Below are 25913 nucleotides of genomic sequence, written 5' to 3'. Positions count from 1 at the left end.
GCACCTATGTAAGCCACAGACCTAAGCACAGAGGTGTGGAGAGCTCAATACTTATTGATTCCAGATAGAAAAGTATTTATTAAGACATAGGCCAGAGGACCGTGTGTGTGTGTGTATGTATGTATGTATGTAAACAATGCGGTTGTATGGGTCAGCATGATAGGCAGTGGCCTCAATGCACCAGCAGTCTAACCATTGTCAAATTTTTTGTAGGCTTTGTGGCAGGGGAGAGTTTTAAGGAGCAATTTGAAGGGAAGATAATTAGTTAGTTTTGCAGAGGTTTATGGGGAGCTCCTCCCAAGTGTGAAGGCAGAATGGGAAAAGCATGACAGTGCTTGTGTGAAAATTTAACAAGTGGGCAATGGAGGTTGGTTGACATCTTGATAATGAATGACAAGGTTTAGGTGGGAGGGGATGGCGATGGGGATTGTCAAAGGTCTGGAAAGTGAAGACAAGTATCTTATGTATGCTGTGGCTTTAAAAAAAAAAAAGTAGCCAGTGAGTGGAGGGAAAGGTGTGAAATTGTCAAATCAGCAGGGAACTTCTAAAAGTGTGGGGTGCTGGTTTAACTGTATCCCCAGCCTCTGCCAACCCCAGGCTCAATATAGCTCTCAGTTAAATCAATGAGAATTGAATTATACTTCCAGAAAGCAAGATACAAAGATCTGAAGACAGTAGACACTATTCTGCAACTCTTTGGACTATATGAGCCTATTTAATAATTCTTATTATATTACTTGTATTGTGGCAGTGCCTAGAGACTCCAGTCAATATGATGGTCCTATTGACAGGGATCCTGCCCGGAAAAGTTTACAGTCCAAGAAGAAACATGACAATGAATGGGTGGGTTAGGGGAAGAGGAATTACAATCAAAAATAGATACAGTGTGTACATATGTTCTCTTTATATATGCAAATATTTGCTCAACTGCCTCCCAAGTTAGTCACAGTAAGCTGGTTAACGTCTTGTCGTGATCCCAGCGGAAGTGGGTGTTGATAGATGAAAGGGTAGTTGCCTCAGGGACGGCTTTTGTCTAATGACTGAGACTGCAACACAAATTATTCAACACTTCGCGTTCCTCTGGCAGCTTCCGTCTGGAGATCTCAAAGCATTTTACACATAACGTACTGTGCAATCAAATTGTTTTACCCTGAAACTGCCTGTGGCTCTCTCACATTAAGCTGTTTGGTTTAGTGTTGGGATCCATTATATTATCCTGACCTTTCCATCTGATTTCCAGTATTTGGCTTATTTTCTTTTGCAATCCTAACCCAGTTCTCTCCATTAGACCCTCGTGCAATAGATCTCTCCGTTTGTACCTGTCCTGCCCTGCTTTGTACCTTCCGTTCTCTACCCAGCTCCTCTGTTTTCTCTTTACCCTCCGTATTCATTGTGGCCCAGATTCTGGCACCCTTGCTCACCCTAGCGCCTTACTCCGAGTTCCCCACCCATTCTGCCAATACCCTTCGGTGCTTGGCAGGAGAGGAGTGAATTGTGTCCCTGCACCTTTTAGACCGTGACGGTCCTGCAGGGTAAGTCCCGCCTCCCAGGGAACTCCATTGGTTCCTGTGGCCCTTTTGTTGCTCTTTTTGGCAAGTCTCTTGATTGAGGCACCTCGTGATTGGGCGAAGAACTCCGGCCAAGAGATCCTCTGTCAATACCAATTCTAGCCCCAGACGAATAGGCCATGCCTTCCCCCTTGCGGGAAGTTGAGTCTTCTCCAGCTTACATGGGCTCGTCCAGCCGCAGGAGACCCCACCCGGAGGGAATGGGGGCGCCAGCGGGAGGATAGCTGCCATGGGCAGGGTTGCGGCTCCCCTGTGGGGTGGCTCTTTCGCGACGCTCCCCGAGCCCGCCGCCGGTGGAAGCTGCCGGAGCCGCGGCTGGGGGTTGGCCCGGCTGGGGGCTCGCGGCTGAGCAGCGCCGGTCAGGCAGCGCCGGCTTCTGCCGAGCAGGTGACGGTTGGGGTGGGCGCGGCCGGGCTCCCCGCCGCCTGGCCGGCCCCCGCCGGGAGAGGGAGCCCCGCGCCCACGCGGGCGGAGGGTTTCCCGGGGGGCGGCTGGGGCCAGCTCCGCGCAAGGGGGAGCCCGGCGCCGGGCCTGAGGCCTGGCGGGGCTGTAGGCTGGCACCCCCCGAGGCGCGGGGTCGCTGCCGGGCTGGCAGCCGTGGGGGGCGGGCCCCGCTGGTGTCCGCGGGGCCCTGTTTGGACACGGCTTGGGTCCGTGTCCCTGGTGCCAGGCGCGGGCTGGCGGGGGAGACAGGGAAGGGGCGAGTCGCCGCGGGGCTGGTCAGTTCGGTGCCGGGTGCTGTGTGGCCAGGGCCCTCGGGACGCCCTGGGCTTCAAAATCTTTTCAAGGACGGAGGTCCGTGTGGGGCTGATCACACTAGTCAGCTGTTAAGGGTTGCTAGACAGGACTGTGGACAATTGTTCTGCGTGTCCGCTGGAGGTAGGACAAGAAGCAATGGGCTTGATCTGCAGGAAGGGAGGTTTAGGTTAGATACTAGGAAAAAAACTTCCTAGCTGTAAGGGTAGTTAAGCCCTGGAATAGGCTTGGGAGGGAGGTTGTGGAATCCTGGTCCTTGCAGGTGTTTTAAGAACAGGTTGGGAAAACACCTGTCGGGTTTCCTTTGCCCTGCCTCAGTGCAGGGGCCTGGACTTGATGACTTCTCCAGGTCCATTTCAGCCCTGCATTTCTGTGATTCATATCCCCCCTCCTCAAGCCTTCCTTTGGGCAGGTATGTGCTAATATGAGAGCGATGAGCTTCTTAGAGGTTGGCGACATGCAGAAGTGGCATGCGTTTTTAAAATCACTTTTAAAAACTAAAATAATTGTTGCAAACCCCCATGTGGACACATTTGTATCAGTTAAAAACAGGTTATGTAGGTTTAGTTTGTGCCTATACATTTACTAATACAAGCTAAATTGATATAATCCAGGTTTAAACTGACACAAGGGTGTCCACACAAGGGTTTTCACAGGTTTAACTAAATAGCTTTAAAACAAACCTTTAGTTATAGTGAAGTAATTTGGGGTGTGTTTGGATAGTTTTAACATGCTAGCGGGAAGCCTAGGACTTCTCCTGATCTGCTAACATATGTTAAAATTATAACTTGCTCTGGCTACATTAGGATTTTAGTGTAACGTATTACAGTTTAACAATACACCTTTTTTCCTGGTGTAGACAGGTTCTTTGTGTGTAGACTAGGCTTCAATGGGAAATAAATACCTGTTCAATCTATTTATTCTGTGGATGTGTGTATGTTGGGGAGGTTGTTGCTGGTCTCAGGAGTTCTAAAGAAGATGAGAAATACTCTCTCTTTTTGCTAGTTGTGTTTTTTGAATGTACACTGGGTTTCTTAAACCAGTAACTTCTAGCAGCACAATGTCTGTTCCCTGCCTGGGTGCTGCTGACTGGGAGCTTTCAGTGTTGTTTTTGAGAAACATTGAAGTTGACTGCAAACCTCTTCCGTGAGAAGTGAATGTTTCAAAATGGAAATTAAGCAAATTTCCTGGGCAGATGGAAGGCAGTGGCAGCTTGGCCCAGCTGTTGTTAGGAAGCACCAACAACTTACTGCATCGTGTGTGAATTATAGCCATCACCGGGAGTCTTTATGTGAGCCTGCATATTGAGGATCTGCCTGAGAATGTACAAATGCTATTCTTTTACAAGCCTTTACTAAGAGGGAGTGCAGCTTTACTGTATGAAGTGGGAGACGTTTGGGAGAATTCCTTATGATGATTATTGAATCCCTTTTTGAAGTACCCCTGTGTTCCCAAACAAAGCTCTTGTTATGACTGGAAACAGAATTTGACAGACCTGGCCTCTTAACTTGGGAGCAAGTTTTACTTAAATTTTAAATTTTAGGCCAGACTTTTCAAACTTGGGTGCCTCAAGTTCAGTGTCTTGTTAGACACCTCATAGGTGGCCTGATTTTCAAACTCTTTTGGGAGTGGTGGGTACTCAGTGCCTCAGAAAGTTAGGCTACTTGTTTAGGTGCTAAGTATGGAATTAGGTGTTTAACATGAGGTATACACATTTTAAAATGTTGGCCTGAGTTTCTTACTTAATGATAAGGTGTTGATCCTACAGTGGGGCTCCATGCGGGCTCAGGACCTTGTTCACTCAGAGCTCATTGCACAATCAGGACCAAACTTAAGATTTTTCAAACAATTCTGTTGGATTTTGATACTGTTTTAGGTGAGTTTGAAGGCAGTTGATATGTTGGACTTTAAATCTGCCAAGGGTGCACAAGCAGTCTTTCTTATTGAAGATTTTTGTTGTGGTACTTAATATGATCACTCCACGATACTGGTTGCAATGTAGTTGAGCTCCAGGTACTCATTGTGAACAGAAACTAAATTCGAAATATTCTGCAATATGTGATCAACTAAAAATTACTCATTGCTAACATGGAGCAAAAAATATCTGTGCGGTACTAAGGGTGGGATACCTAGGAAAGAGAAATTGTTGAAATAGATGGCAGTGGTAACACTTGTGTGTGAGAGTATGTTGCATCTATTGTTAATCCTCACACACATCAGAAAACACTAGCTTTTAAAAACTAGATTGTGTTCTAAACCAGTGGTTTTCAACCTTTTTCATTTGCAGACTCCTAAAAAATTTCAAATGGAGGTGAGGACCCCTTTCAAAATCTTAGATGTAGTTTGCAGACCCCCAGGGGTCTGCAGATCACAGGTTGAAAATCTCTGTTCTCAATCAAGTCTGCTCTGGCATGGTCAAGTGAGCTCAAATGGCAGAACGCTAAGACCTTTCATGTCCAGTGCACGTAATATTTTGCACTTCTCTAGGTGTCTCTCATCAAAAGATCCTGAAGTACCTTACAGAATTTAATGAGTTTAACTTTACAGCCCTATTGGAGAGGCAGATGAGGAATACCCCATTTTACAGATGGGGAAGCTGAAACACAGAGAGGCTAAGTGATTTGCCTGAGTTGTCACAGTGTTTGGGTGACAGAACTAAGACAATAACTGAGGTGAGATTCTCTTATGTGGTACTGTTCAGAACTTGTAGCTGAAGGGTGGGGGTGACTAAGACATCTTTAAGTCGTGCTCCAGGCCACCGGCATGACACAAACATCTCTCTTAGACATAGGGGCCTGAGTTACCTAGCCTTCTATGGCTACAGTGCTGTTTGGGACCAAGGGTGGTTGGTGAGGTGGCTCTTTGGAGGCATCCTTACTGCCTTCACTGGGGCAATTTTCTTGTGGCTGGAACCAGGGCTTCTAGGGCCCATTTATTCTGCTCTGGTACCTCTGGTGTGTGATGTAAAGGAGCTGGAGTGGGGGTGAGGATCACCAGAGTCCTTCATTTGCTTTAAGCAGGTGGTCATCCCACCTTCCCTCCTCTCCTACATGGGGTATGTTGACTTCGTTTACTGTGGGTTTCTTTGCTACTCCTCTCACCCCTCCATGAGAAGGCAGCACTATCTTCCTGTCTGCTGTGCTAATCTAAGGGATATGTATGAAGGACTCTGCTCATAACCTACGCTTCATTATATTGTGGGTTTGAGTCACTGTTGAGACTTCTGCTATTTATTTTTTTAGCATTGTGATTTTCTTTTTAAAACTTGCTTCAAATTCTGATGTGAAATTGAAACTGGGAGGGGAGAGGGGAATTAAGTAAATGTATTTCTGCCACTGGGTGGGAAAAACCCATCGCGTGAGCTTGTCCCGAGGACAAAATGAGGGTGCAGGAAATTTGAAGCAAACATTGATATGGTGACTCTTGAAAAGCTGTGTTTCAACCTTCCTCTCCCCACCCCCAATTCACCCCCCAACCCTTATTTTCACCTTAAAAGACATTGCAATAACAGTTGCATTTAAATGTGATGGATGTTAGCAGAGTTTTCTGTGATCAGGGCTGCTTGTACGTGGAAAAGCTGCTGATCATGCCATGTAATGTATAAACAGGTTTCTAACATGGTTCTCAGAAAGGAAGAAAAATATCCTTTCCTCACCAGTCTGGGAAACCAAGCTACAACTACCTGATCACTCTCGTTACAGTGTGTATGGTAACACCCATTGTTTCATGTTCTCTGTGTATATAAATCTCCCCACTGTATTTTCCACTGAATGCATCCGATGAAGTGAGCTGTAGCTCACGAAAGGTTATGCTCAAATAAATTTGTTAGTCTCTAAGGTGCCACAAGTCCTCCTTTTCTTTCTGCTAGCTGTGTAACTCAGCTGTGGAGGAGACGGGCCTTGAGAGATCAGACTGCTGTCCAGTAATTTCAGCCACAAACTTCATCTATCTTTGAAATTGTTAGAATGTCCTAATTAAAAATAAGATAAGATTTTAAAAAAAAAATCCACCTTTTTTTTAGTGAGGGGGGCAAAAATACCCACCATTTTTATGTCACACCAACAATAACATGAGTGCTCCATGCTATTCCATGACTAGGGCTTCTAGGCCTAGAGAAATAATAATGGTAAGATCTAAATAGCCAGGCACATGTTCCTGTTTCTATTGTCCCTTCTGAGTCCAGGGTTTGGGCAGAGAAATTGATGTAGTTTAGGTCAGAATGGCTTCAGCTCTGTCCAAAATATGGGGAAGGAAGAGTGTGAATTGATTTGCTGTCTGACAAAGAAACACTTCCTGTGGGAGAAAGAAGAGGGACCTGACCTGAGCTATAGTACTAATTTTTTTTTTTTTTAACCTGGCTTTAATATGATTTTGCCTCATCCACACAGCCTGGGCCAACCTAGGTCAGCATCAACAGAGTTTAACATGGTGGTGTTGGCGGTGTAGAAGGGCCTAATGAAACATCTCTTCCAATACATACAACTGATTGTATTTCAGACTAGACTGGACAAAGCCCTGGGGAATATGCTGTTAAGGTGCAATCCTGTGGTGGATGAAGGAGCTAAGGCTATGTAGCCTGGAGACTGTTCCTCCTCCCATTGAAGTCAGTGGCAAAAATGCTCAGTGCTTCAATGAGAGCAGAGCAAGGACCCTTGATCAATTCACTATACTGATGTTCCTTACTATAACCCCTAACCACTATAAACAGTGCAACTTAGCCTGGCTTGTTCCTCAGTGCTAGATGTCTTATTACTTTTATTATCAAGCGTCTTTGGAAGAAAAATAGGACATATAGCATTAGCCCAGAACTAGTATCCTGGTTGAGAGGCAAGCTCAGTATCGACTTGCCCTTCAAGGCTTTGTGATTGTAGATCTTAGATCTGGCCAGCCCAGCTCTGCTTATCACCACTGTTGTATCTGCATGATACCGGTGACTTTTAAGGAGAGGATCTGGCGTCTCTGGGATGCCCTCTAGAAGAAAGATGTTTGTTCTTTCCTATTTAACTCCCAGATAGACTGATTTCTACCCAGGCTCTTTCTGCTTGGGGAAGGCAGGTCAGATGCTGTGTCCCAGAGTGGATGTCACTGGGGTGTCATGGTTCACAGTTGTTTTCATGACTCTCTCTCCCCTCCCTGCGCTCATGGTGCTGTTTTCCCTGCCTTCGGAATCCTATTTAAAAAAAAGTTAGGCAGAATCTCTGCTGTGTGGGAAAGCATGATGGTATCCACCCTTTCCTTCCCAATTCCTGCCCTTCCTAGAGTGAAGAGGTCCGTCGCATGTGTCGGGCTAGAAGGATAGAGCAAAGTAATTAGAGAAAATGCCTGTTTCAGTGACTATGCTGATTAGGAATTGTGGGAAGTGGAGAAGATGAAATGCACCTCTTGGGGGAGGAGAGGATGTCTCCATAATCTGAAGGTCACTCATTGGAACCTCTGCCAAACTAGGATTTCTGGCACAGCAATTGCCACCTCAGCACAAAGTTAATCTTCCCAAGAGTGTGTTTGTTTAATGTTATGTACCTAAGGCAGTGAAACATACCGTGATCATTACAGAAATCCACAGCCCAACAAGTACCTGTTAGAATGTAGGGATGAAAAGTGGGTCTGTTAGCAGAGAGCTCCCCCACTCACCCTTCCTTGTAAGCCCTGGAAAGGATCCCAGTTTTCCAGAAGAAAGAACAGCTCTGTGTATGAGAGTTTCAGGCAGCCCCTGGAAGAGTAAACCCTGAATGATAAAGGTTCAGCAGATGACACCGAGCTGTACCTCTCCTCCTCCCATCTGTGAGAGTGTCCATTTGCTGACTCCTGCTGCCAGCATGTGGCAAAAACCCCTACCTTCCTAAACTCACTCATCCTTTCTGCTCACTTTCACAGTGCTGGCTGTGGCTTGAAACCACATGAAGGGGAATTTTGTTGAGATTAATCCTGGATTAGCTACAGCAAACTGGCTGCCAAAGCTTTATCTGTACATCTACACTGCGAAAAAACCAACAAACCCTCCCCCACCCCCCACCCCAACAACCCTGCAATGGAAAGTCTCTGAGCCTGGGTCAACTGATTCTTGCTCATGCTCCAGGGTTTAAAATTAGCCGTGTAGACATTCCTGGTTTGGGCTGGAGCCCAGACTCTGAGACCCTCCTCCCTTGAGAAGTCTCAGAGCCCATGCTGCAGCCTGAGCCAGAATGTCTACACTGCTATTTTTAGCCCAATAGTGTGAGACCCACTAACCTGAGTCAGTTGAACCAGTGTCTGAGGCTGGCTACTGTGAGTGGTGGGTTTTTTTTCAGTGGCCATACCCTATCAGTGGCATGTCTACACCCGCTACCCAGAGACATGTGACGTTGTGATGACAGTAGACAGGTTTTCTTCATCTCACTGTGCTCTGTGATGGCTCTGCTGGGGAGAGCTGGGTTCTAGAGAGAACAGGACTTTGCAGTTGTATTGCATCTTGGGTCTGTGAAATGTAAAGCACATTGCAAGGGGGTCGGGTTCCTATTTACAGCAGGGGAAACTGCTGTGTAGAGAGGGGATTGGACCAAGGTCATGCATCACGTCAGCTGCAGGACTAGTGATGCAATCATAGAATCTCAGGGTTGGAAGGGACTTCAGGAGGTCATCTAGTCCAGAGGTCTCCAAACTTTTTGGCTCGCGCACTCCCAGGGTGAAGACCGGAAGACGAGCCGCAGGTGTGCCGCCGACGGAAGAAGACCGGAAAACCAGCCGCAGGGGAACACTGGCTGTGGACATGCAGAGCTGCCGCCAAAGAAAAAAAAGGCGGAGTGCCGTCCGGCGGCGCTCCTGCTGCCGCGCACCCCCTGGGATCATCTCGTGCACCCCCTGGGGTGTGTGCGCGCCCCAGTTTGGAAACCACTGATCTAGTTCAATCCCCTGCTAAAAGCAGGACCAATCCCCAACTAAATCATCTAAGCCTAGGTCTCCTGTCAATCTAGGTCTCCCGTCTCCCAGTCTGCTTTAACCCCATGACACATCAAGTCCCATGAAGCATAGCATGACACTGCCTCACAGGCTGCATTTCTCTGGTGCTGGACTGATCTGTATATAATCTGCATGTCTGTTTGAAAGTACTATGTGCGTGAGCCCAGTTGGGACTGTGGTATGGTTGGGTCCTTAGAAGAAATCATGGGGCCGGTTTCTGCAACCCCACTGAAGTCAGTGGCCACGACTTGGGATTTCATGGATGTGAGTGCAGAATTTGGCCCAATAACATATGAATGACAACTAATAACCCAGCAGGAGCAGCCCCTGGTACCTGAGAGATGTGGAGATAGGTCAGGCATATAGGCAAGGAGAGTGTGTGTATGCATTCAGGAAAGACAGGTCATATGGTAACTGCCCACTCCCCTGCTGAAACCAATCTCATCTTCCTTCAAAATGCTAGGGAGAGGGTGTGTGGTACAGTGGACAGAACAGGTAACTGTGACCCTGGGCCCCTGGGTTCTACACTTGGCTGTCCCCCAGTGTGACATTGGAGAAGTCACTGAATAACTCTGTGCTTCAGTTTCTACATTTATAAATTAGGGACAGTGATAGTAACCTATATCCCAAAAGTGGTGGGGATTTAGTTTGTTGGTGACTGCTTGGAGTTCCTTGGATGAAAAGGGCTGATGTTGGTAATTTGCGGTAGTGAGTAGGATGCAGTTACATAGGGTCTAATGTCAGGGACGCTCTTTGCTCATCTTCCTGCTCAGTTGATTTCAGGTTGCTTTTTGCTTTCATCTTGGTTGTTCTGTGTTGTACCATGCTTGGTCTTAGCACCCACTGTGTGTGACTCTAACTCTCTGTACCATGTCCAGAGCAGAGGCAGGATGTCCGAGTCCGTGACGTCTGTGGTGAGGTTCTCCACGTACAACAATATCACCCACTCTGCTGCCACTGCCCTGGTTATGGCCTCAGATAATGTGACGGCTCTGCCCCAAACAACAACATGGGCAATCAACGACACCAACATCACTGTGCCACACAAGTGCCTGCTCTTGTTATATGAAGACATTGGGAAGTCCAGGTGAGGTGTAGGAGCTGGGGCTGGACATTGTCCAGGGAATGATGGCTTTCCCTTTCAGGTGTGGGAGCAGGGGAAAGTGAGGCTGGCGCCTGCCTCTGGGTAGAGGGAGATCATGCAAATGCACTTTTAACTATTTTATTTTACTTTTTGCAGAGTCCGCTACTGGGACCTTATGCTTCTGGTTCCCAATGTACTTTTCTTTGTCTTTCTTCTCTGGAAACTGCCCTCTGCCAGGGCCAAGATCCATGCCACCTCCAGCCCCATCTTTACTGCCTTCTACATACTAGTGAGTACCAGCACTGCTCTCTGAATTGATTGGGTAGTGTTAAAGTGGTGTGTGTGTGTTTGTTTTTTGTCTGCCCTCACCCGCCTTCCCAGAACATTTATCATTCGGGGAGAACCTGAGTCAGATCCCTCTGAGGTAAAAGCCTTTTGGCTCCTGCATAAACATATAGATTTTCTTTTTAAATTAAGATTCACTGTTAGAAATGGGCACAGAGCTTCAGAGTTTGGATCCCGATCAGGATTCCACTTCTCTGAGACTTGGGGGATGTTTGGATAGGGGTGTTTTGGGTTGGGTCTTTCTCTACCATTAAGTGACCTGTTTTTAATCTAGCGCAATTTTTTTTTTACTTCACCTTGCTATCTAGTATCTTGTATCTTCCCTGCTCATTGCCTCTCTTACAATATGTCACATTTAAAACAACACTAACGTTTCCCTGAGATATAGTGGAAGCGAATCCCCTGAAAAATGAAATGCATGAAAGCTGCCAGAAAGAGACTGCACATTAACCGTCTATAGAAAATCCTGATGTGATGGGTTCCAGTTGAGCTCCGGGAACCTAGAGACCCCCAGCCTGGGAATTCCTCTCTGAGGCAGCGGGAAAGTGGCTGCTTGTTCCAGTTGGATGGCCCAGCTTTGGTTTTGAGAGTGTTCTCATGGATTCTTGGTGATGTGAGGTTGGAGGGTGAAAACAGAACATGTGGATGAGAACAGTCTCAAACACATAGGATCTCCTTTCCCTTTCCACAGTTTAAAAAGTCACATGCAGCCTCTAATCAGGGTAGGAAAGTCTCTGTAGTAGCTACTGCTGTCACAGGTGTGCAGTCAGGCCCCTGGCTGCCTCAAAACAGCATGCGTATATCTGTTGTCTGTCAGTGGGAGTAATGCGGCAGCAGTACAGTGCCCTGCAGGAAAGAGTTCACCTTGGTAGAGGGAAATGCTTGTTTATACATGAGCAAGAGGAGAGGTGTCTTTCCTCAAACTAGGAATGAGTAGTAACAGACAGAAACCAGGAAGTGTGAAAAACTGAGGCACAGATAATAGCAAACCTAGACTCAATCTGTAATTGGCAGTTCTGAGCTGTGGAAAGGGGGTACAGTCAAGTAACGCAGGCCCTGCATGTCAGGGAGTGGCCTGTGGTGGTAGCAAATATTTGAACAATCTAATAATTAGAAAAATGTCCAGGAATTTTAAAAAGCATTATCAATAGTTTTAAATTTGGGTTTAAACCTTTCCCAATGGTGTCTGTGTGTGTGTGCAATTGGCTCAGCAGGGAGCAAGTGCCATGGAACAGAAAAGTGCAACTGACCAAAAACTAAAGGAAAGAAACAAAAGTGAAACTGTCTAGACTGTTGGCTTTGGGAGGAGCAAGAAGTAACCCAACAGCAGAGACAGTGCAAAGCATTTCTCCCTTTTCTAATCTCGGGTATACTGGTAGGAAAAAGAGGACATAAAATGTTTCCTTTGAAATCAGGATTTGTAAATTGACAGTGTCCCTTCAGACAACGCTCTCTGCCTGGTTTCTAAAAAGCGAATGAAGATTCTCCTCTCCCAGGGCATGGTGCAGCCTGTTGGACTGGTGACAGCTAAAGACAGCCTACATCTCCTCTTTCCCCTTCTCAAAACCTACCTGAAGAGTTGCATTAGTGCGATTTACTGATTCCTTAGTGAGCTGATGCAGTTTCTTTATTGTTAAAACTAAGTATGGGCTTTGAGGAGAGGCCAGTCTTTTGCCCCTTAGAGCAGGAGCAATGAAGATCCAGGTCCCATACAGGGGAGGAAAATATTGCTGCTAAACTGGTGCCATGGAGCATTCAAAGATTTTGCTTCTCAGCGCAACTTTTCCCCCAACCTTGCACTACACTGAGAAGCAACACTGCGTTCTCTCCGGGGTTGCACTCCTTCCCCCACCCCACTGCAAGGGTGTCCTTCAGAGCACCCACTGGGATGTAAAGCTGGACTGCTCAGGAAGGTGCTATGAAGATCTGTAGTAGGTGGTATGCTTCAAAACACCCATGCAGTACACTTGATAATATGGCCCCCCGGCTTACCCTCACCATGGAAAGGCCAGTAAGGCTTGTGAACTGGTTAATCAGATTTGACCTTTCCCCCATTGGGATAGGTTTATCCACTTCATATCCCTAGAGGATTTCGCATAATTTAGCCCACAATGCTGGCAACTCTTCTTGGACAGACTTGTGTTTTCAGAAACATGAAAGCCCTTGGCCTCAGCTGATTTCCCATCTTCTGCATTCCTGAGGGTTGCTAGTGTTGAATGAATGGTCTGTGGAGCTCTGCTTTATAACAGATCTGAGGTCTGTTAGCTGATACCCTGTGGTATCTGTTATCTGGTGAGCGCTGTATATTGAGTCACTAGGCACTTGCCCTCATCGGGAGTGGTATTTTTGCTGATTGACTTGGGCTGAGGTGGTGGGAATGGGAAAGAAAGAATTAGCTTCTTGAACCCTGGAGAATCTCCCCCCCCCCCCCCCCCCCGCCATTGTTTATAAGGACTGGAAGAGGCTCCTTTCACTGGTTGTTGAGGGAAATTAGGCGTTCATTCCTTCACAGGGTCTAAGCCTGCTGCCTATGCAATACTCACACCAAGTAAGCCTGGGGAGAGGGAGACCAGCCCCCGGACTCTGTCTTGCATCCCTGACTCAGAAGTCCCTGAGTACTAACTGTTAGGCTTCCAAGCTAAGGTGGAAACTGGTTCCTAGAGCAGAATTCCTGATTATCATCTTGGGCAATGTGCAGCATATGGGCACCAGCTCACCTTTGCTTTCTTTTCCTAGGTGTTTGTGGTGGCTTTAGTTGGGATTGCTCGTGCTGTTGTCTCCATGACAGTCAGTGCCTCTGATGCTGCCACAGTTGCTGATAAGGTGAGTACAGCACTGACGCTAGACACTTCTGCATTGCACAGTTATGGCCCTTGTGATTAGCAGCTTCCTGTTTACATGCATACTGGAAGAATGTTTTTATCTGCAATGTTCATGGTGTATCGATACTGTGGAGTCTTGTTTTGATAACCCTATCCAAAGGATCACTGCATCCAGATCTGTGGAACAACGAACTTCCTAAATAACACATCAACAGTAGCAAAATCTCCATCTTGTAAGGAGAGAATGAATCAGCGAGGCATCTTGATGCTAAGCCAGGTCCTCCTACAATTGCCTAATGACTGGCGACACCCAGACTTTAATGTCCCTGGCTGCAGCCTTGTGAAAAATGTGGGGTACTTTCCTGAGTGCTGAGAACAAACAACAATTGAAGTCCATTGTGATCCTAATAACTGAATGTTTCTGGATCAGCAAAGAGCAAACAGGAAACGTCTTTGTAAAGTAAATTTTGTTCTAGAGAGTTAAATGATTAACACAAGAGGCCATCCCCTAAATCAAATGCTCTGTAGCTCTTGTGTTGTTGGAGGCAGAAGTCCGACCTAGAAAATGTAACCTTCTCTAGTCAGAGTTCCCTGGGTGCCCTTGTAGTTTCTAGGTTCCCTTTCTCCCTGACGTTCCCTGTGGCAGACCACTGCTCTTTAACACACTACTTGTTGTGAATGGCTAGCTAGATCACGGTAACCTTTTTCCTGAACCTCTGTTGCATGCATCAGGGTCTGAACATTAAATAAGGGATGAGATTTCATGAGAGTAACTGTCTGTGCCTCTGTTCAGCTCTCTGCTGTTTGTGGTGCTGGGAAATCATGGAGGGGCATAGATATCCTGTCCAGTACTCCCTACAGGGGATGTGCTGTTACGTGGCTTTTCAAGATGGGGTGCTATAACAGAAGGTGCATCTCTTTTTAAATAGGAATTGTTGTTGTGCGACTGGTTTCTGAAGTTCATGAGTAACTCCCCCAGGGGGTATACTGGGTACTCCTGAAACTCCTGGGTTCTAATCCCAGATATACCACTGCTTCACCTTAGGGAAAATCATTTCACCTCTCTATGTCTTGGTTTCCCTATGTGTGAAATGGAAATAATAATTACCGGCCCCTTAGGGGGCTTTAAGAGTTTATTATGGTTTGAGATCCCTGGATAGGCAGCACCAGAGGAGGGCCCTAGAATTTTCCCAGTCATAGTTTTGCTGCAGATAGTCCCAGTAGTCCTAGTTTCTAAGGTGATGAAGACACATGTTGTTTGGGTTGTCAGTGATTGGGAATGCAGCAGAGATGACACGCCCTGCCCCAGGGGGAAGACTTTAACTATGCTGAACTGGGGTCACTTTCTCAGTCCTTCAGGTGGTGCATCATTCTTTCCCACTCAGTCCTCCTCTGCTGGGTGGGCAGTGTGTGCAGTGCTGGGCCTTGTGGCAAGGGGTATCATTGGGGGGTTAGTTACTTTTCGGCACCCTCCTCTGCATCTTCTGCAAAGGGTGAGGAAGGTATATGGCAGGGCTGGCCAAACTGCAGCTTGCAAGCCATATGTGGCTCTCTTATAGTTACAGTGTGGCTTGCAGAGCCCCGCATTCTCCACCTACTAGACTGGGGTGGGCGGGGAGAGGTTAGGGCTTTTGCCCTGAAGTGGGGTGGGGGGGATAGGGGATCCTGCCATGTGGGGAGGGGATCTAGGGGTTTCAGCCCCTCAGGAGGCACCAGCCAGGGCTCAGGGCTTCAGCCCTGCTCTTGCTGAAGCTCCAAACACTGGCAGGCACCTCCCACAGGGCTGAAGCCTTGAGCCCCATCACCCTGCTGCAGGGCAGAAGCCCTGAGCAGGTGTGCTTGGCTCTCAAGCTTCTGAAGATTATCACATGCACCTTGGAGGATCAGTAAGTTTGGCCACCCCTGGTGTATGTGAATGATCAGCTCCATCTCAAGAGTGTCTTCCCCCAGAGCAAGGGGGTGGAGTCTCACTGAATAAATTTCCCCTTGGCTCCTGGCCCTCCTAACCCTGGTCTTTGTTGTCTCTTAGATCCTGTGGGAGATCACGAGATTCTTCCTCCTGGCCATTGAGCTGAGTGTGGTGATTCTAGGCCTTGCCTTCGGTAGGTGCCAAAAGGCTTCCTGCTTTCCAGCGCTCCGGATGTGTGTCTTCCCTTTCGTGGAGGTGGTGTGCGCAGCCTGGCCTCTGCCTGCAGGAGAGCGGGGGTGGGGTAATCCTGTGAAGCGGGGCATCACTAGAATAAAGATGGGAGACAAGTAAGACTCTCGTTATTGGAAATGACCTGCAGGGTCATTTGTGCAATTTCCTGTGTGGCTCATGTAGTTGCCAGGACAGCACATGAATGTTGGAGTCACACGTGCACTTGTGGTGATGGTGCATGCAAATTGGGGGAAGGAGAGGATGCTGGTGCACAAGCTGACATTTGAAAATGTCCCCTCCAGCATGTAAATTCTTCCCACGGGCAAATTCTTCTTAAAGTCATTATTATATTTGCTTGAACCCCACTGTCTTTGGGAGAGAGATTCTTCCGTGGCCCTTCTATCCACCTTCTTTTGCTGCCTCTTCCCTCTTAGTGGCATGGGCAGGATGAAGCCTCCTCTGCAGCCTGTCAGAGGTGCTTTCATTTGAGCCCAGGGAGATGCTCCTTAGCATCAAGTAGTCCTCAGGTGCATGTGTGTACTTATCAATATTTCTGTCATGCTCATCAGTGCAATATCCAAACAGTGGATCTCCCACCTCAGAGGGCTCACAACCTCAATGCAGGTTCTCCCAAATGACATTGGCCCTGACTTGACTCCTCCTTTAACTGTTCTCTGAAGAGAAGAGTTTCCAGCAGTTCTATGTAGATAACATTGCTGCTCACTCTGACTTGTAACCGTACTGGAAGTTGTTGTTCTGGGGTGGGGACAGGTGGGAAGGAAACAGGGTCAGACTCTCCTGTTTTATAGATGTGACATGCTGAGTCCTGTGAAAGGCTTAAGCAGTCTGGGCAGTAATACAGCTGCCATGGGTTAAATGAGCTGTAATCCTCCTACTGCGGGTGGAGGTAGACAAGGGCTTTCTAGTGTGACAGCAGCTCCTGGAGACAGGTGATGTGGTGAGGGTGACCAGGGGTATGATCTCTCCTTGCTCTTTTCAGGTCATCTCGAGAGCAAGTCCAGTGTCAAGCGTGTACTGGTGATCACCACAGTGTTGTCCCTGGCTTACTCTGTTACCCAGGTGAGCACACTGGGGCTTGCAAGCTAGCGCTAGCGAAGGAGAATGCACTGTTTGGTGTTGAGCAGTGTTTGCCTGGGAAAAGGTGGCCAGCTGTGTGGAGAAAGGGGCCTGTTGCTTTGGAGTCTGGGGAGGAAAGAAGCATGGCTAAGAGTAATCTCCATTCTGCGAGACTGGAGCCTTTCACCTCTAGAGCAGTGGATTGAAAACAACCCAAGTCAAGGGGACTGGCTGGCTCAGTGGTGGGTCAGGGAGTCCAATACCAGGTTAGGGCGGGGACTGGCTCGTTGAAGGGATTGAGGAGTGGGTGCTAGAGCTTTTCACATCTAGGGAATTACTTGCAAATCCAGTCTTTGGTTCCATCCTAACTGGAAGGAGAAACAGGACATGCTTATTGAACTAGAGCTGTCCAGTGGGCCCTCACAGCCTCGCCTCTCCTGCCTCTTCCGGAGCTGAGACCTGCCACTTCCCATCACATTACCACTTGGTATATTAGCTGCGTCTCGCTCTCTCTGAACAATGTGCTGTGTGTCTGGGCAAGTTCTCATCTTCACTAGTGGCAGTGGCCAACCCTTTGTAATAGCTTCTCTATTTGAGGCAGTACCAGAGTAACAGGGCAGTCATTGTTCAGTGTTCGGGCTCTCACATACAGAGGCAGTGAGCTGATTGTTACCACATGATATGCTGGAAGAGCCTCATTAAATACCAAGTGGCTGAACTGTATCTGGATTCAGTAACTCCCTCTTTCTCTTCATTGTCTGTGCAATCAGATCTGTCTAGCCTGCTTTCAGATGAGCTCCAGGTATATGAGACTGGGTCTTCTTTCCCAGCTGTGCACAAGCGCAAGGGTTTTACAGATTGGATGTTACAGTAGGAAGTGTCAGTTCTGGAGGAGGGAATACGGCACTTGGAGTCCAGTCTCCTGACTCCCATCTGTTCTGTTTTCTGGGACATCACAGGAGCTGTTCTCCAGACCCAAGCACTGTGGCTGGTCCCCTGGCTTGCTTGCTCCCTAGGCCCCAGGGGAAAAGTCTCTCCCTTTGCAATAACATATGATTGCACATACATTCAGATGGCTGCTTATCTGTTACTAAACAGACACCTACCCTTGCCACTTCGTTCCCACTCCTTCTGCTCTGTTGGAGTCCTCTGTTGGAGTCCCCAGCTTCTCACCCACATCTCATCCACTGTCTTCCTAGGTGAGGCTGAATTGCCTGGGAGCGGGAGGGAATGTCTGAGCAATGCAAGGTGCAGGGTTCAGTGGAGCAGTTGTCTGAGCATGTGTAAATGCAAATATCCATTGTCCAGTATCCTGTGGTGGGGGGTGTGTGTGTGTGTGTGTGGGAGATAGAGGGGTCTGTAAGGGGCTGTGTCCTGATAATGCCTTTATCTCTGTTAGGGGACACTGGAGATCCTCTACCCTGATGCTCACCTCTCAGCAGAAGACTTCAATATCTACGGCCATGGAGGAAGGCACTTCTGGCTTGCCAGCTCTTGTTTCTTCTTTCTGGTAAGGACAAAGCATGTTCTGACCCTCCCTGAGACACATGGAAAGACAGTCTGGAGAGGTATCAAATTGATACCTTTTCCCTAGTCAGTGTGTCTATTATCTCTACTTACCTAGCTGCTTGATGTCTTCTAAACAGCATAGTGAGAATTGGGTCCAGGTAGTCAAATGCAAAACCCCAGGCACTAGACAGCTCCTGGCTCCCCAAAGGGACCTGCTTATTCTCTTGTAACTCCCTGTGTGCAGTGCTGTAACTGGGAACACCTGGGAGTTGATGCCTCTCAGAGGGGTAGGGAGGGCAAATAAAGATTGGGTGGGAGGGGCTCCATTTCTGGCAGCAAAATTCTAGCTCTGCTTGATGCCTTTTCCCAGTATTCCAGAGTGAAGAGCCCCTAAAGGCCTGAGCCAGCAAGGTGCTGAGCACCTAGGGCTCCCATTGGCTTTAATATCAATGGCTTGGTTCCCTGTATTCCCTTCCTTTTACCTGTGAATTCATATTTATATAGTGCCAATGGGGTGCCTGGCACTTTGCACATCCACCACTCCCTTGAGACTTTTGCAGTTTAACCCCAAGCCAACTGTAGAACAGTTTGCAAGGGGCAAGGACCTAGCTGTTTCCTTCTGCCTCAACAGGTCTATTCCTTGGTGGTGATTCTTCCAAAAACTCCCCTGAAAGACCGGATTTCTCTGCCATGTAAGTGGACACACCAGGCTTCATATGGCATAACCAGTCAATGCTGGGACAGAACCATGTATTGGGGGTGGGGGTTGGTTTGCATTTTCCTTAGGTATCCCCTGTAACCAAATCTACAGCAAACACACACACCCCTCCTCAACCAGTGACTGGGACGTTGGGTATGTGGCAAGGGATTGAGTAGAGGTTTGCTGCTCAGTAGGATCTCCATTTTCTGGGTGGTTTGGATACTGTAGGTTTGGTGTAGCTGGTCAGTATTAGCCCTCCAGCTGCCAGCACTTTTTCATACTGGCAGATAAAAATGTCTGAGCACAGTGGGATGCAGGTAGGCATCCATGGTAAATGAGGGTTACTTTGGGGCTCTGTAAAGCACAAGTAGCTAATTCTTGTGTGGTGAAATCCCTGCATGGTGGCATGTCTTGCATTTCAGAGTCTCTCCCTCCTGAGATGACAGAGGGTGAGAGAGCATGTTTGTGTCCCCACTGTGACCATCAAGGGATTGAATGAAGAGAATGGGGCATTTCCATTATTGTGGGAGTGGGGAGAGGTGTAATGTGTTTGAGTCCTAGTAAGACTGTCTTGTAAGGTGTGGTGAGTACCATAAGGAAGGACTTGGCTTCTGAAAGGTAAAGCCCCTTGTTGTGTAGCACGTGAGGTTGTGTCATCTTGGCATACAGCTGCTGGCTGGCTACTTGGGAAGGAAAAGCTCTAAGCTTTCCAGACTGACTACTTGGGAGTTACTAATCAGTCTTGTCTGGTTTGGCAGCTCTGCCATTTTTGTTAGTGTGATACATTTGGAGCATCCTGAAATGGCTGCAGTAGCTGAACTGGGGAATGGGTGGTTTAGGTTATTGGAATACTTGCATTAGATTATTCATTCTTTAAAGGAAAAAAATGTTGTCAATGTGATGCTCACCAAAGCGAGAGGACATGCTGGGCATGCTGGAGGCAGGTTCCGGGCTGGCTTCGCCAGACCACAGTTTTGCCAATGCACCTTGCTCCAGATCTGCAGTATCCCCTGCTATTCCAGTCTTTGCCTCTTTCAGTTCTGCTCATACCCTCACACCTGATGCAGAATGCCTCGTCTGTCCTCCATGCAGCTTTACTAATGCCCTTCATTCCTGACCCACAGCACCTCATCCGGTTCAGTCGCAGGCCTTTGTGTCCAAGATTGCCACCTGTGCTACACATTTGTTTGCCTTGTGACCAATGCCGGGTCAACGTGCCCAGCTGTAACAGACTTGCATGTGTTGCCCTGACACCACCCTTTTTAACTCCACCTTTTTCTTGATGATGCATGAGCCTGTGGTTTCATCCATTAAACCATATTAATATATAGCTGTTTATTTCCTGGTCTCCAGCAGAGCTCCTGGCAGAAGATGTGGTATGGGGAAGAAATATGGGACATGGACTTCCTGCATTCCAAGCATTCCATAGCGCTCTCCCTTTACATGCTTGACACACTTCCCCTCTGCACGTGTTGCATTGCCTCCATCAAGCAGAGTGTGTCTATCATGATCATGTATTCAGTCAGTGCTGATGGGGTTAGATTTCATCCTTGTGTCCTTGTCTGTCTTACAGCTAGGAAGAGTTTTTATGTCTATGCTGGAATTCTCGCTCTGCTGAATCTGGTGCAGGGCTTGGGCAGCGCCCTTCTCTGTGTGGATATCATAGAAGGATTGTGGTATGTATGCAGGGGGCCCCAGCATCCTGCCTCCTACTGTAGATGGGTCCTTGGGTTGGGAGGAGGAAGAGAAGTCTGTAGCCCAATTAAGACGACTTATTTAATGAGTGCCTTGCGTCACCTTCTCCCCCTGCCACAGGCAGTCTTGGGATAATGAACTTCCTGACTGTCCTTAAAGGGAAATAAAGCAGTTGGCATGAATTAAACAATACTTCTGTTAAGATCTCCCTGTAGGAAAAAGCAACAGTGCAGGAAGCTACTGGGAATGAGGGGTTTGTGGATTTGTTCCTTAGCTCTCTCCACACTGGCCTCTTGTGCTAGGGTGGGGCATTGGCTTCGTCTTGTCTGGGGTTTTCACAATGAGAGAGACCATGTCCAGTAGATATTAATGGAAGACATGGAGACAGACAGTTTCCCAGAAGTAGTGTGGGGACACCCCTTGAGTTGTGCTTTGGAACTGGCAGGATCTGCTATGGGGTGCAATGCCCTGCTATTAAGGAGCTCGCCCAGAGTTTAAATTGGGATGTACTGGACTGAGAGACTGTGCTGTTGACACTTGGGGCCTGCTGGTTCTGTCCTTGAGGGCCTGGGAATGGTGAGGCTTTGATGGCAGAACTCATTCATTTGCACCAAGGTCATGTACTTGTTTCATAGAAGGTTCTTCCTGCTGTTCTCCCCGCACCCTCCCTTCCCCCCTCCCCGCCCAGTGTGTCTTTGACACTGGATGGAATGGTTGTGTTCATTAGACAGCAGACGCTAAATGACCGCATGTCTCTTCTTGCCTCCAAAGCTGTGTTGACGTCACCACGTTCCTCTACTTCAGCTTCTTTGCACCTCTCATTTATGTGGCATTCCTGAAAGGCTTCTTTGGGTGAGTAGCCAAACCAACAGGGGGTTTTGATGTCAGTTGATCTTTGTGCCCAACTTGCCCCGTTTGTAAAATAAAAGCAGTGGATGGAGCACTGGGTAGGGACTCAGGAGAACTGGGTTCTGTTCCTGGCTGTGGCGCTTGTTCCCTATGTGATTGTGGGTAAATTACTTCCCCTCTCTGGGACTACATTTCTCCATCTGTATAATGGGGATAATACTTAAACTCCTCACAGGAATTTGTCAGGATTAAGCTGTTAATATCTGCAAAGAACTAGTAAGAGCTAAATTGTTGGTCACTGAAATGAATAATGGACTGATTAGTCGGAGCCTGAGTCCCACAGCAGGATTAAATTGGTATTTTGGCTCATGGGTTTAGAGAAAGGGTCTGTGGATTAGCTAGCATGATGGATATCCAAAACCAGAGGCTGGGAACTCCTTGAACATCCCTCCGCCCCTCACAAATGCTCTCTGAGTAACTGATTATTGGGCTTGAGGTGCCACTGTGTGGCCAGACCAAGGAAATGCAGTGTCTTCATTTTACCAATATTTCAAGAACAGGACACAACAAAACACAAAGGCATGTTTGTGTGAATCTTAGAATCATAGAATATCCGGGTTGGAAGGGGCCTCAGGAGGTCATCGAGTCCAACCCCCTGCTCAAAGCAGGGCCAATCCCCAATTTTTTCCCCAGATCCCTAAATGGCCCTCTCAAGGATTGAACTCACAACCCTGGGTTTAGCAGGCCAATGCTCAAACCACTGAGCTATCCCTCCCCCCAATTTGCCAGTGGGGGAGGAAGCAGCAGATTCTTAACCCCATTTAAAGGCTTGAAGTACTCTCAGAACAAGTAGAACTGTCTCTGGGGCCTTATATGCAGTCTGGAGGGGGCTAAGTTTGGTTTGGAATTGGCTGTAGATGGAAACTGCTGGTTCTTCAGATAAAAAAGCCTCCTTTCGGAGCAAGTCTGAAATCCCCTGGAGGAGCCTTGAGATGCAAGCCTGGCCTCATTTAAGTCAGTGGCAAAACTCCCATTGATTTCAGTGACACCAAGATTTCACCATTGGTATTTAGGAGCTAAATGTGCTGTGATGAAAGCATATTCCTCTACACACCGCATTCCAGCCATGGCTGTTCAATTGTAGCTCTGCCAATGTACCTCATTGCTGAGCTGCAGAGCCCCCTGCTGTTTCGATCATGGAACTCTCCTGTTGCTAGCACCATGGGATAGTGTGCTCTGGCTGACTGTCCTTTAGGGCAGTGCAGGTTCCTTGTAGCTGCTGTTGCATCTCTTGTGATACTGCAGCACTTAACAAAGATCTTAATTGTTTTACCTGACTCCAGGTCTGAGCCGAAGATCCTTTTCTCCTACAAATGCCAAGTGGACGAGCCTGAGGATGTAGATGTGCACCTCCCCCATGCCTACGCTGTGGCCAAGAAAGAGGGTGTGGATTCCAGCTTCTACTCCAGCACCCAGATCGACACCACAGCCTACCTGGATGACGTCGCCTCAATGCCCTACCATGTGGGCAGTGTCAACAGCATTGACAGTGACCGCTGGAAAGCCATCAATGCCTAAAGCAATCCAGACCTCCAGCACGATGCCACCCTCCCTGATCACACAGCTGCTAGGATGTGCATCACAGACTGGTCCTCAGTCACTTGGTGTGGCTTTTCCCTCTTCCCCTGGGCTTTTAAAAACCCATCATGGAACAAAACGGCTCCAGCCCTCCCAGAAGGACCTTTTGTATCTTCATGTGATAACAGCCTAGACCAGCTTTGTTCATAAATATCTAAATGCTGAACCTTCCTGATCCTTGGTGTTTCAGATGTAGCTGTGACCCAGAAGATGGGCCTGGCTGGCACCCATTCCTTTTCAGTGACTGAAAACACTTGTGTAACTGGGAGGGGAGTGGGATTTTGGGGTGGGCGAGTTGAGATTGGCTTCTCCATGGCGCATATGTACGAAGCATTCAGTACATGGAGCCAAAGGCGCTTTCATGAGCTGTCTCAACAGGTCTCATTTCCAAGTCATACTGCATTGTATTGTAGGAAGAGCGCTGTCTGGAGAGAGGAGGCCTGGGAGAGTAGGGCTACTCCCCAATTCCAGCAGATACTGGTGGAAATGATGAACTGTAGTAAAATGGGAATTACAAGGAGTGTTTTGGGCATATATGGGAGAAGACTCACTGATGAACGAACTGTTAAATGTGTCCTGTGACCATTACAGGGGCACTGTCTGGGATTTCGCAGATCAGCTATATCTTGGGTCAAGGAAAGAGACTTTTCAAGAGCCAGCATTGCTGTCTGTTGGAGAGACAGTGGCTATGGAAGGGTCTCTGAAGATCACGCTTATGCGTAACTGAACTCCTACTGTGAACTTGTGATGACAAGCGGCTATGTATTTTACACTGAATTAGGGTTGAATTTTAAGAATAAAATCGGCCAAGTGTGAGGTTTTTCAGATCTGCACTCTGCTTTACAATCCTGGTTGAATTCCAGAGCTCAAGGAGGCTGTAGAGGAGGAAGCTTTTTGGCTCTGAAGATGAAGGCTCCAGAGGAGTTCAGATGGTTGAGGCAGAGCAGAAGCCCCAGATGAGTCCTGGCTGCCAATGACCAATAACCGACCAAGAACTCTAGGAAGCCAGCAGAGTGCTAGGATCAAGGTGACTAGTGTTTTAGGTTGGGTGGTAGATGGGATGCAGGCAGACAGGCAAACTGCTACTACTTCTGTGGCAGCTTCCTTCTCCTGACCTGTGGTGCATTACAGCTTGCAGCCTAGCACAGTCTCACTGGCCTAAACAGATTTTATAGCTGGATGTATTGAAATTATTTCCTTGCACTTAGAACGTGGTTCTTTTAAAGACTATCCAGGACCTGCCATTACCCTCCTCACAGTGAAGGAACAACTTGCATCTCTCCGATCTGGCATGGCTTTCCTGGACCTCATCGTGGTCCAAACACGTGGCTGTTCCACTGAAAGCTGCAGCAGCCAGTCTTGTGGCACCTCTGTGGTTGGTTTGTATTCACTGATGGCAAATAGGTTTATGCCTGTAGCACTGCGGGGGTGCGATTCCAATGGGGATCTCTGGGGCGGTGGAGGCTCTGACATAAGAAGTGGCTGCATTCCATTGGAGATGGCAGGGTGAGAATATTTTAAACATTTGAGGATTTTTTGTGTGTCTCTCCTATGACTGTTTGTTGTGCCTGGCAGCCAAAGAAAGTGAAGGAGGCGAAGATTTTAGGAAATGGTCATCCTGTGGTGTGGTGGTGGTTTGAATTGTGAGTGGGACGGGGGCAAAGGTAACACAGCCAGCTTCCAGAAGTGCTCAATGTGGGATAGGGGAAACACCAGGAGTGAGAACTGGAAGCTAGTGCAGGTCTTTGAAGCCAGGTAGGCACCTTGTTTCTCTCATTAACGAGCAGTGCAGCCTCTCTACGGCCAGGACGTTCCGCTGCCTTTGGATTCTGCCCTGCTGATCTGCAGACAGTGCTGTGACATGATGGAAAAGATGCTTTGGTTTATTTTTAAAACTTTTATCTACTTTTTAAAGAAAAACGTTTCTGATTGCTCCTGCTGAACTGTTCGTGTAGCTCCTTAGAGCCTTTTAAATCCCCACTGCCTGGAATGACACAGACAGGAGGAGGCTGAGACTGGTCTTCCTTTCTGTCAAGCTACTTGGCCAGGTCAGCCTTTTCCATACTAGGGACATGTTGCAGTTTCCTACCATTGCGGACACCAGTTTAGCTCCATTGGTGTTAGCAATGTGGGGATCCTAGGAGAGGGTGCTTGAAACACTGCATCTGTGGGTTGGGTTAGAGGGCATGCGCCCTGAAATCCTGGAAGCACTAGGCCACCAGGGTGGCTGACACCACTGAAGTTGGACCAGGGTAGCAACAGCGGGAGAACTCTTGCAAAAAATTCCCTAGGGGAGGCAGGGCTTTGCAGACTGGTTCAAGAGTGTTAGTCTTGTTTGTGTAGACCTATCCCACCCCAAGGAGTAAATGCTGAGACTCCTCAAGACCCTGAAAATGAGGACTTTCTTGTTCCCCTGGGTGATGTGAAGAACAGACTATGAATACAACCTATTATCTGCTAAATCAAATGCCAAAGGATCAGCTGGGCAGATGTTCAGTGTGTCCATAAGTTCCCCTTCTCCAAGATTCAGTGTTCCCCAATATCGTCTCTGAATGTCCCATATTGTCTTCTGCTGAGGAGCTTCTGCACTAGGTCTAGGACTGATCTTCCATCTGTTGTCTTTTTATGTCTGTAACGTCTCTGAGGCCAGCACAAGATATGGTCCATGAGTAGAAGTGTGTGTATGTTTTTGGGGGGGCTGGGGGAGATTAAAAATAGAGTAATGTATATTTTTGTTTGTAAAGTAAATAAAATGAAGTTTGGTATAAACAGTAACACTTCCTCTCTCAAATCA

At 47.7% G+C, this 25913-nt stretch overlaps 1 protein-coding gene across 2 annotated transcripts; it reads left to right on the top strand.

Annotated features, from left to right (window-relative positions):
* The first annotated feature begins 1841 nt into the window (after positions 1–1841).
* Positions 1842–25895, top strand: TPRA1 (transmembrane protein adipocyte associated 1). Of its 2 annotated transcripts, none has more exons than XM_074959694.1 (11): positions 1842–1955; positions 10139–10347; positions 10501–10633; positions 13426–13512; positions 15541–15613; positions 16652–16731; positions 18128–18238; positions 18869–18929; positions 20511–20613; positions 21404–21484; positions 22825–25895. In XM_074959694.1, the coding sequence occupies exons 2-11, from the start codon at positions 10151–10153 to the stop codon at positions 23057–23059; spliced, it is 1161 nt and encodes a 386-aa protein (XP_074815795.1). In that variant the 5' UTR covers positions 1842–1955; positions 10139–10150; the 3' UTR covers positions 23060–25895. The 2 variants fall into 2 exon arrangements, with proteins under 2 accessions (XP_074815795.1, XP_074815796.1); XM_074959695.1 differs by having other exon boundaries at positions 1849–1955; positions 10144–10347.
* The last annotated feature ends 18 nt before the right edge of the window (positions 25896–25913 follow it).

Source organism: Natator depressus, chromosome 7 (assembly GCF_965152275.1).
Source record: "Natator depressus isolate rNatDep1 chromosome 7, rNatDep2.hap1, whole genome shotgun sequence".
Taxonomy (NCBI): domain Eukaryota; kingdom Metazoa; phylum Chordata; order Testudines; family Cheloniidae; genus Natator; species Natator depressus.
This window is presented reverse-complemented; position numbering and strand designations above follow the sequence as displayed.

Bases quoted from the DNA above. Each gene is read 5' to 3' on its own strand.
- TPRA1 (XM_074959694.1), top strand. From the start codon at position 10,151: ATGTCCGAGTCCGTGACGTCTGTGGTGAGGTTCTCCACGTACAACAAT. The intron at 10,348-10,500 runs GTGAGGTGTAGG...TACTTTTTGCAG, and splicing joins GAAGACATTGGGAAGTCCAG to AGTCCGCTACTGGGACCTTA. The intron at 18,239-18,868 runs GTAAGGACAAAG...CTGCCTCAACAG, and splicing joins GCTCTTGTTTCTTCTTTCTG to GTCTATTCCTTGGTGGTGAT.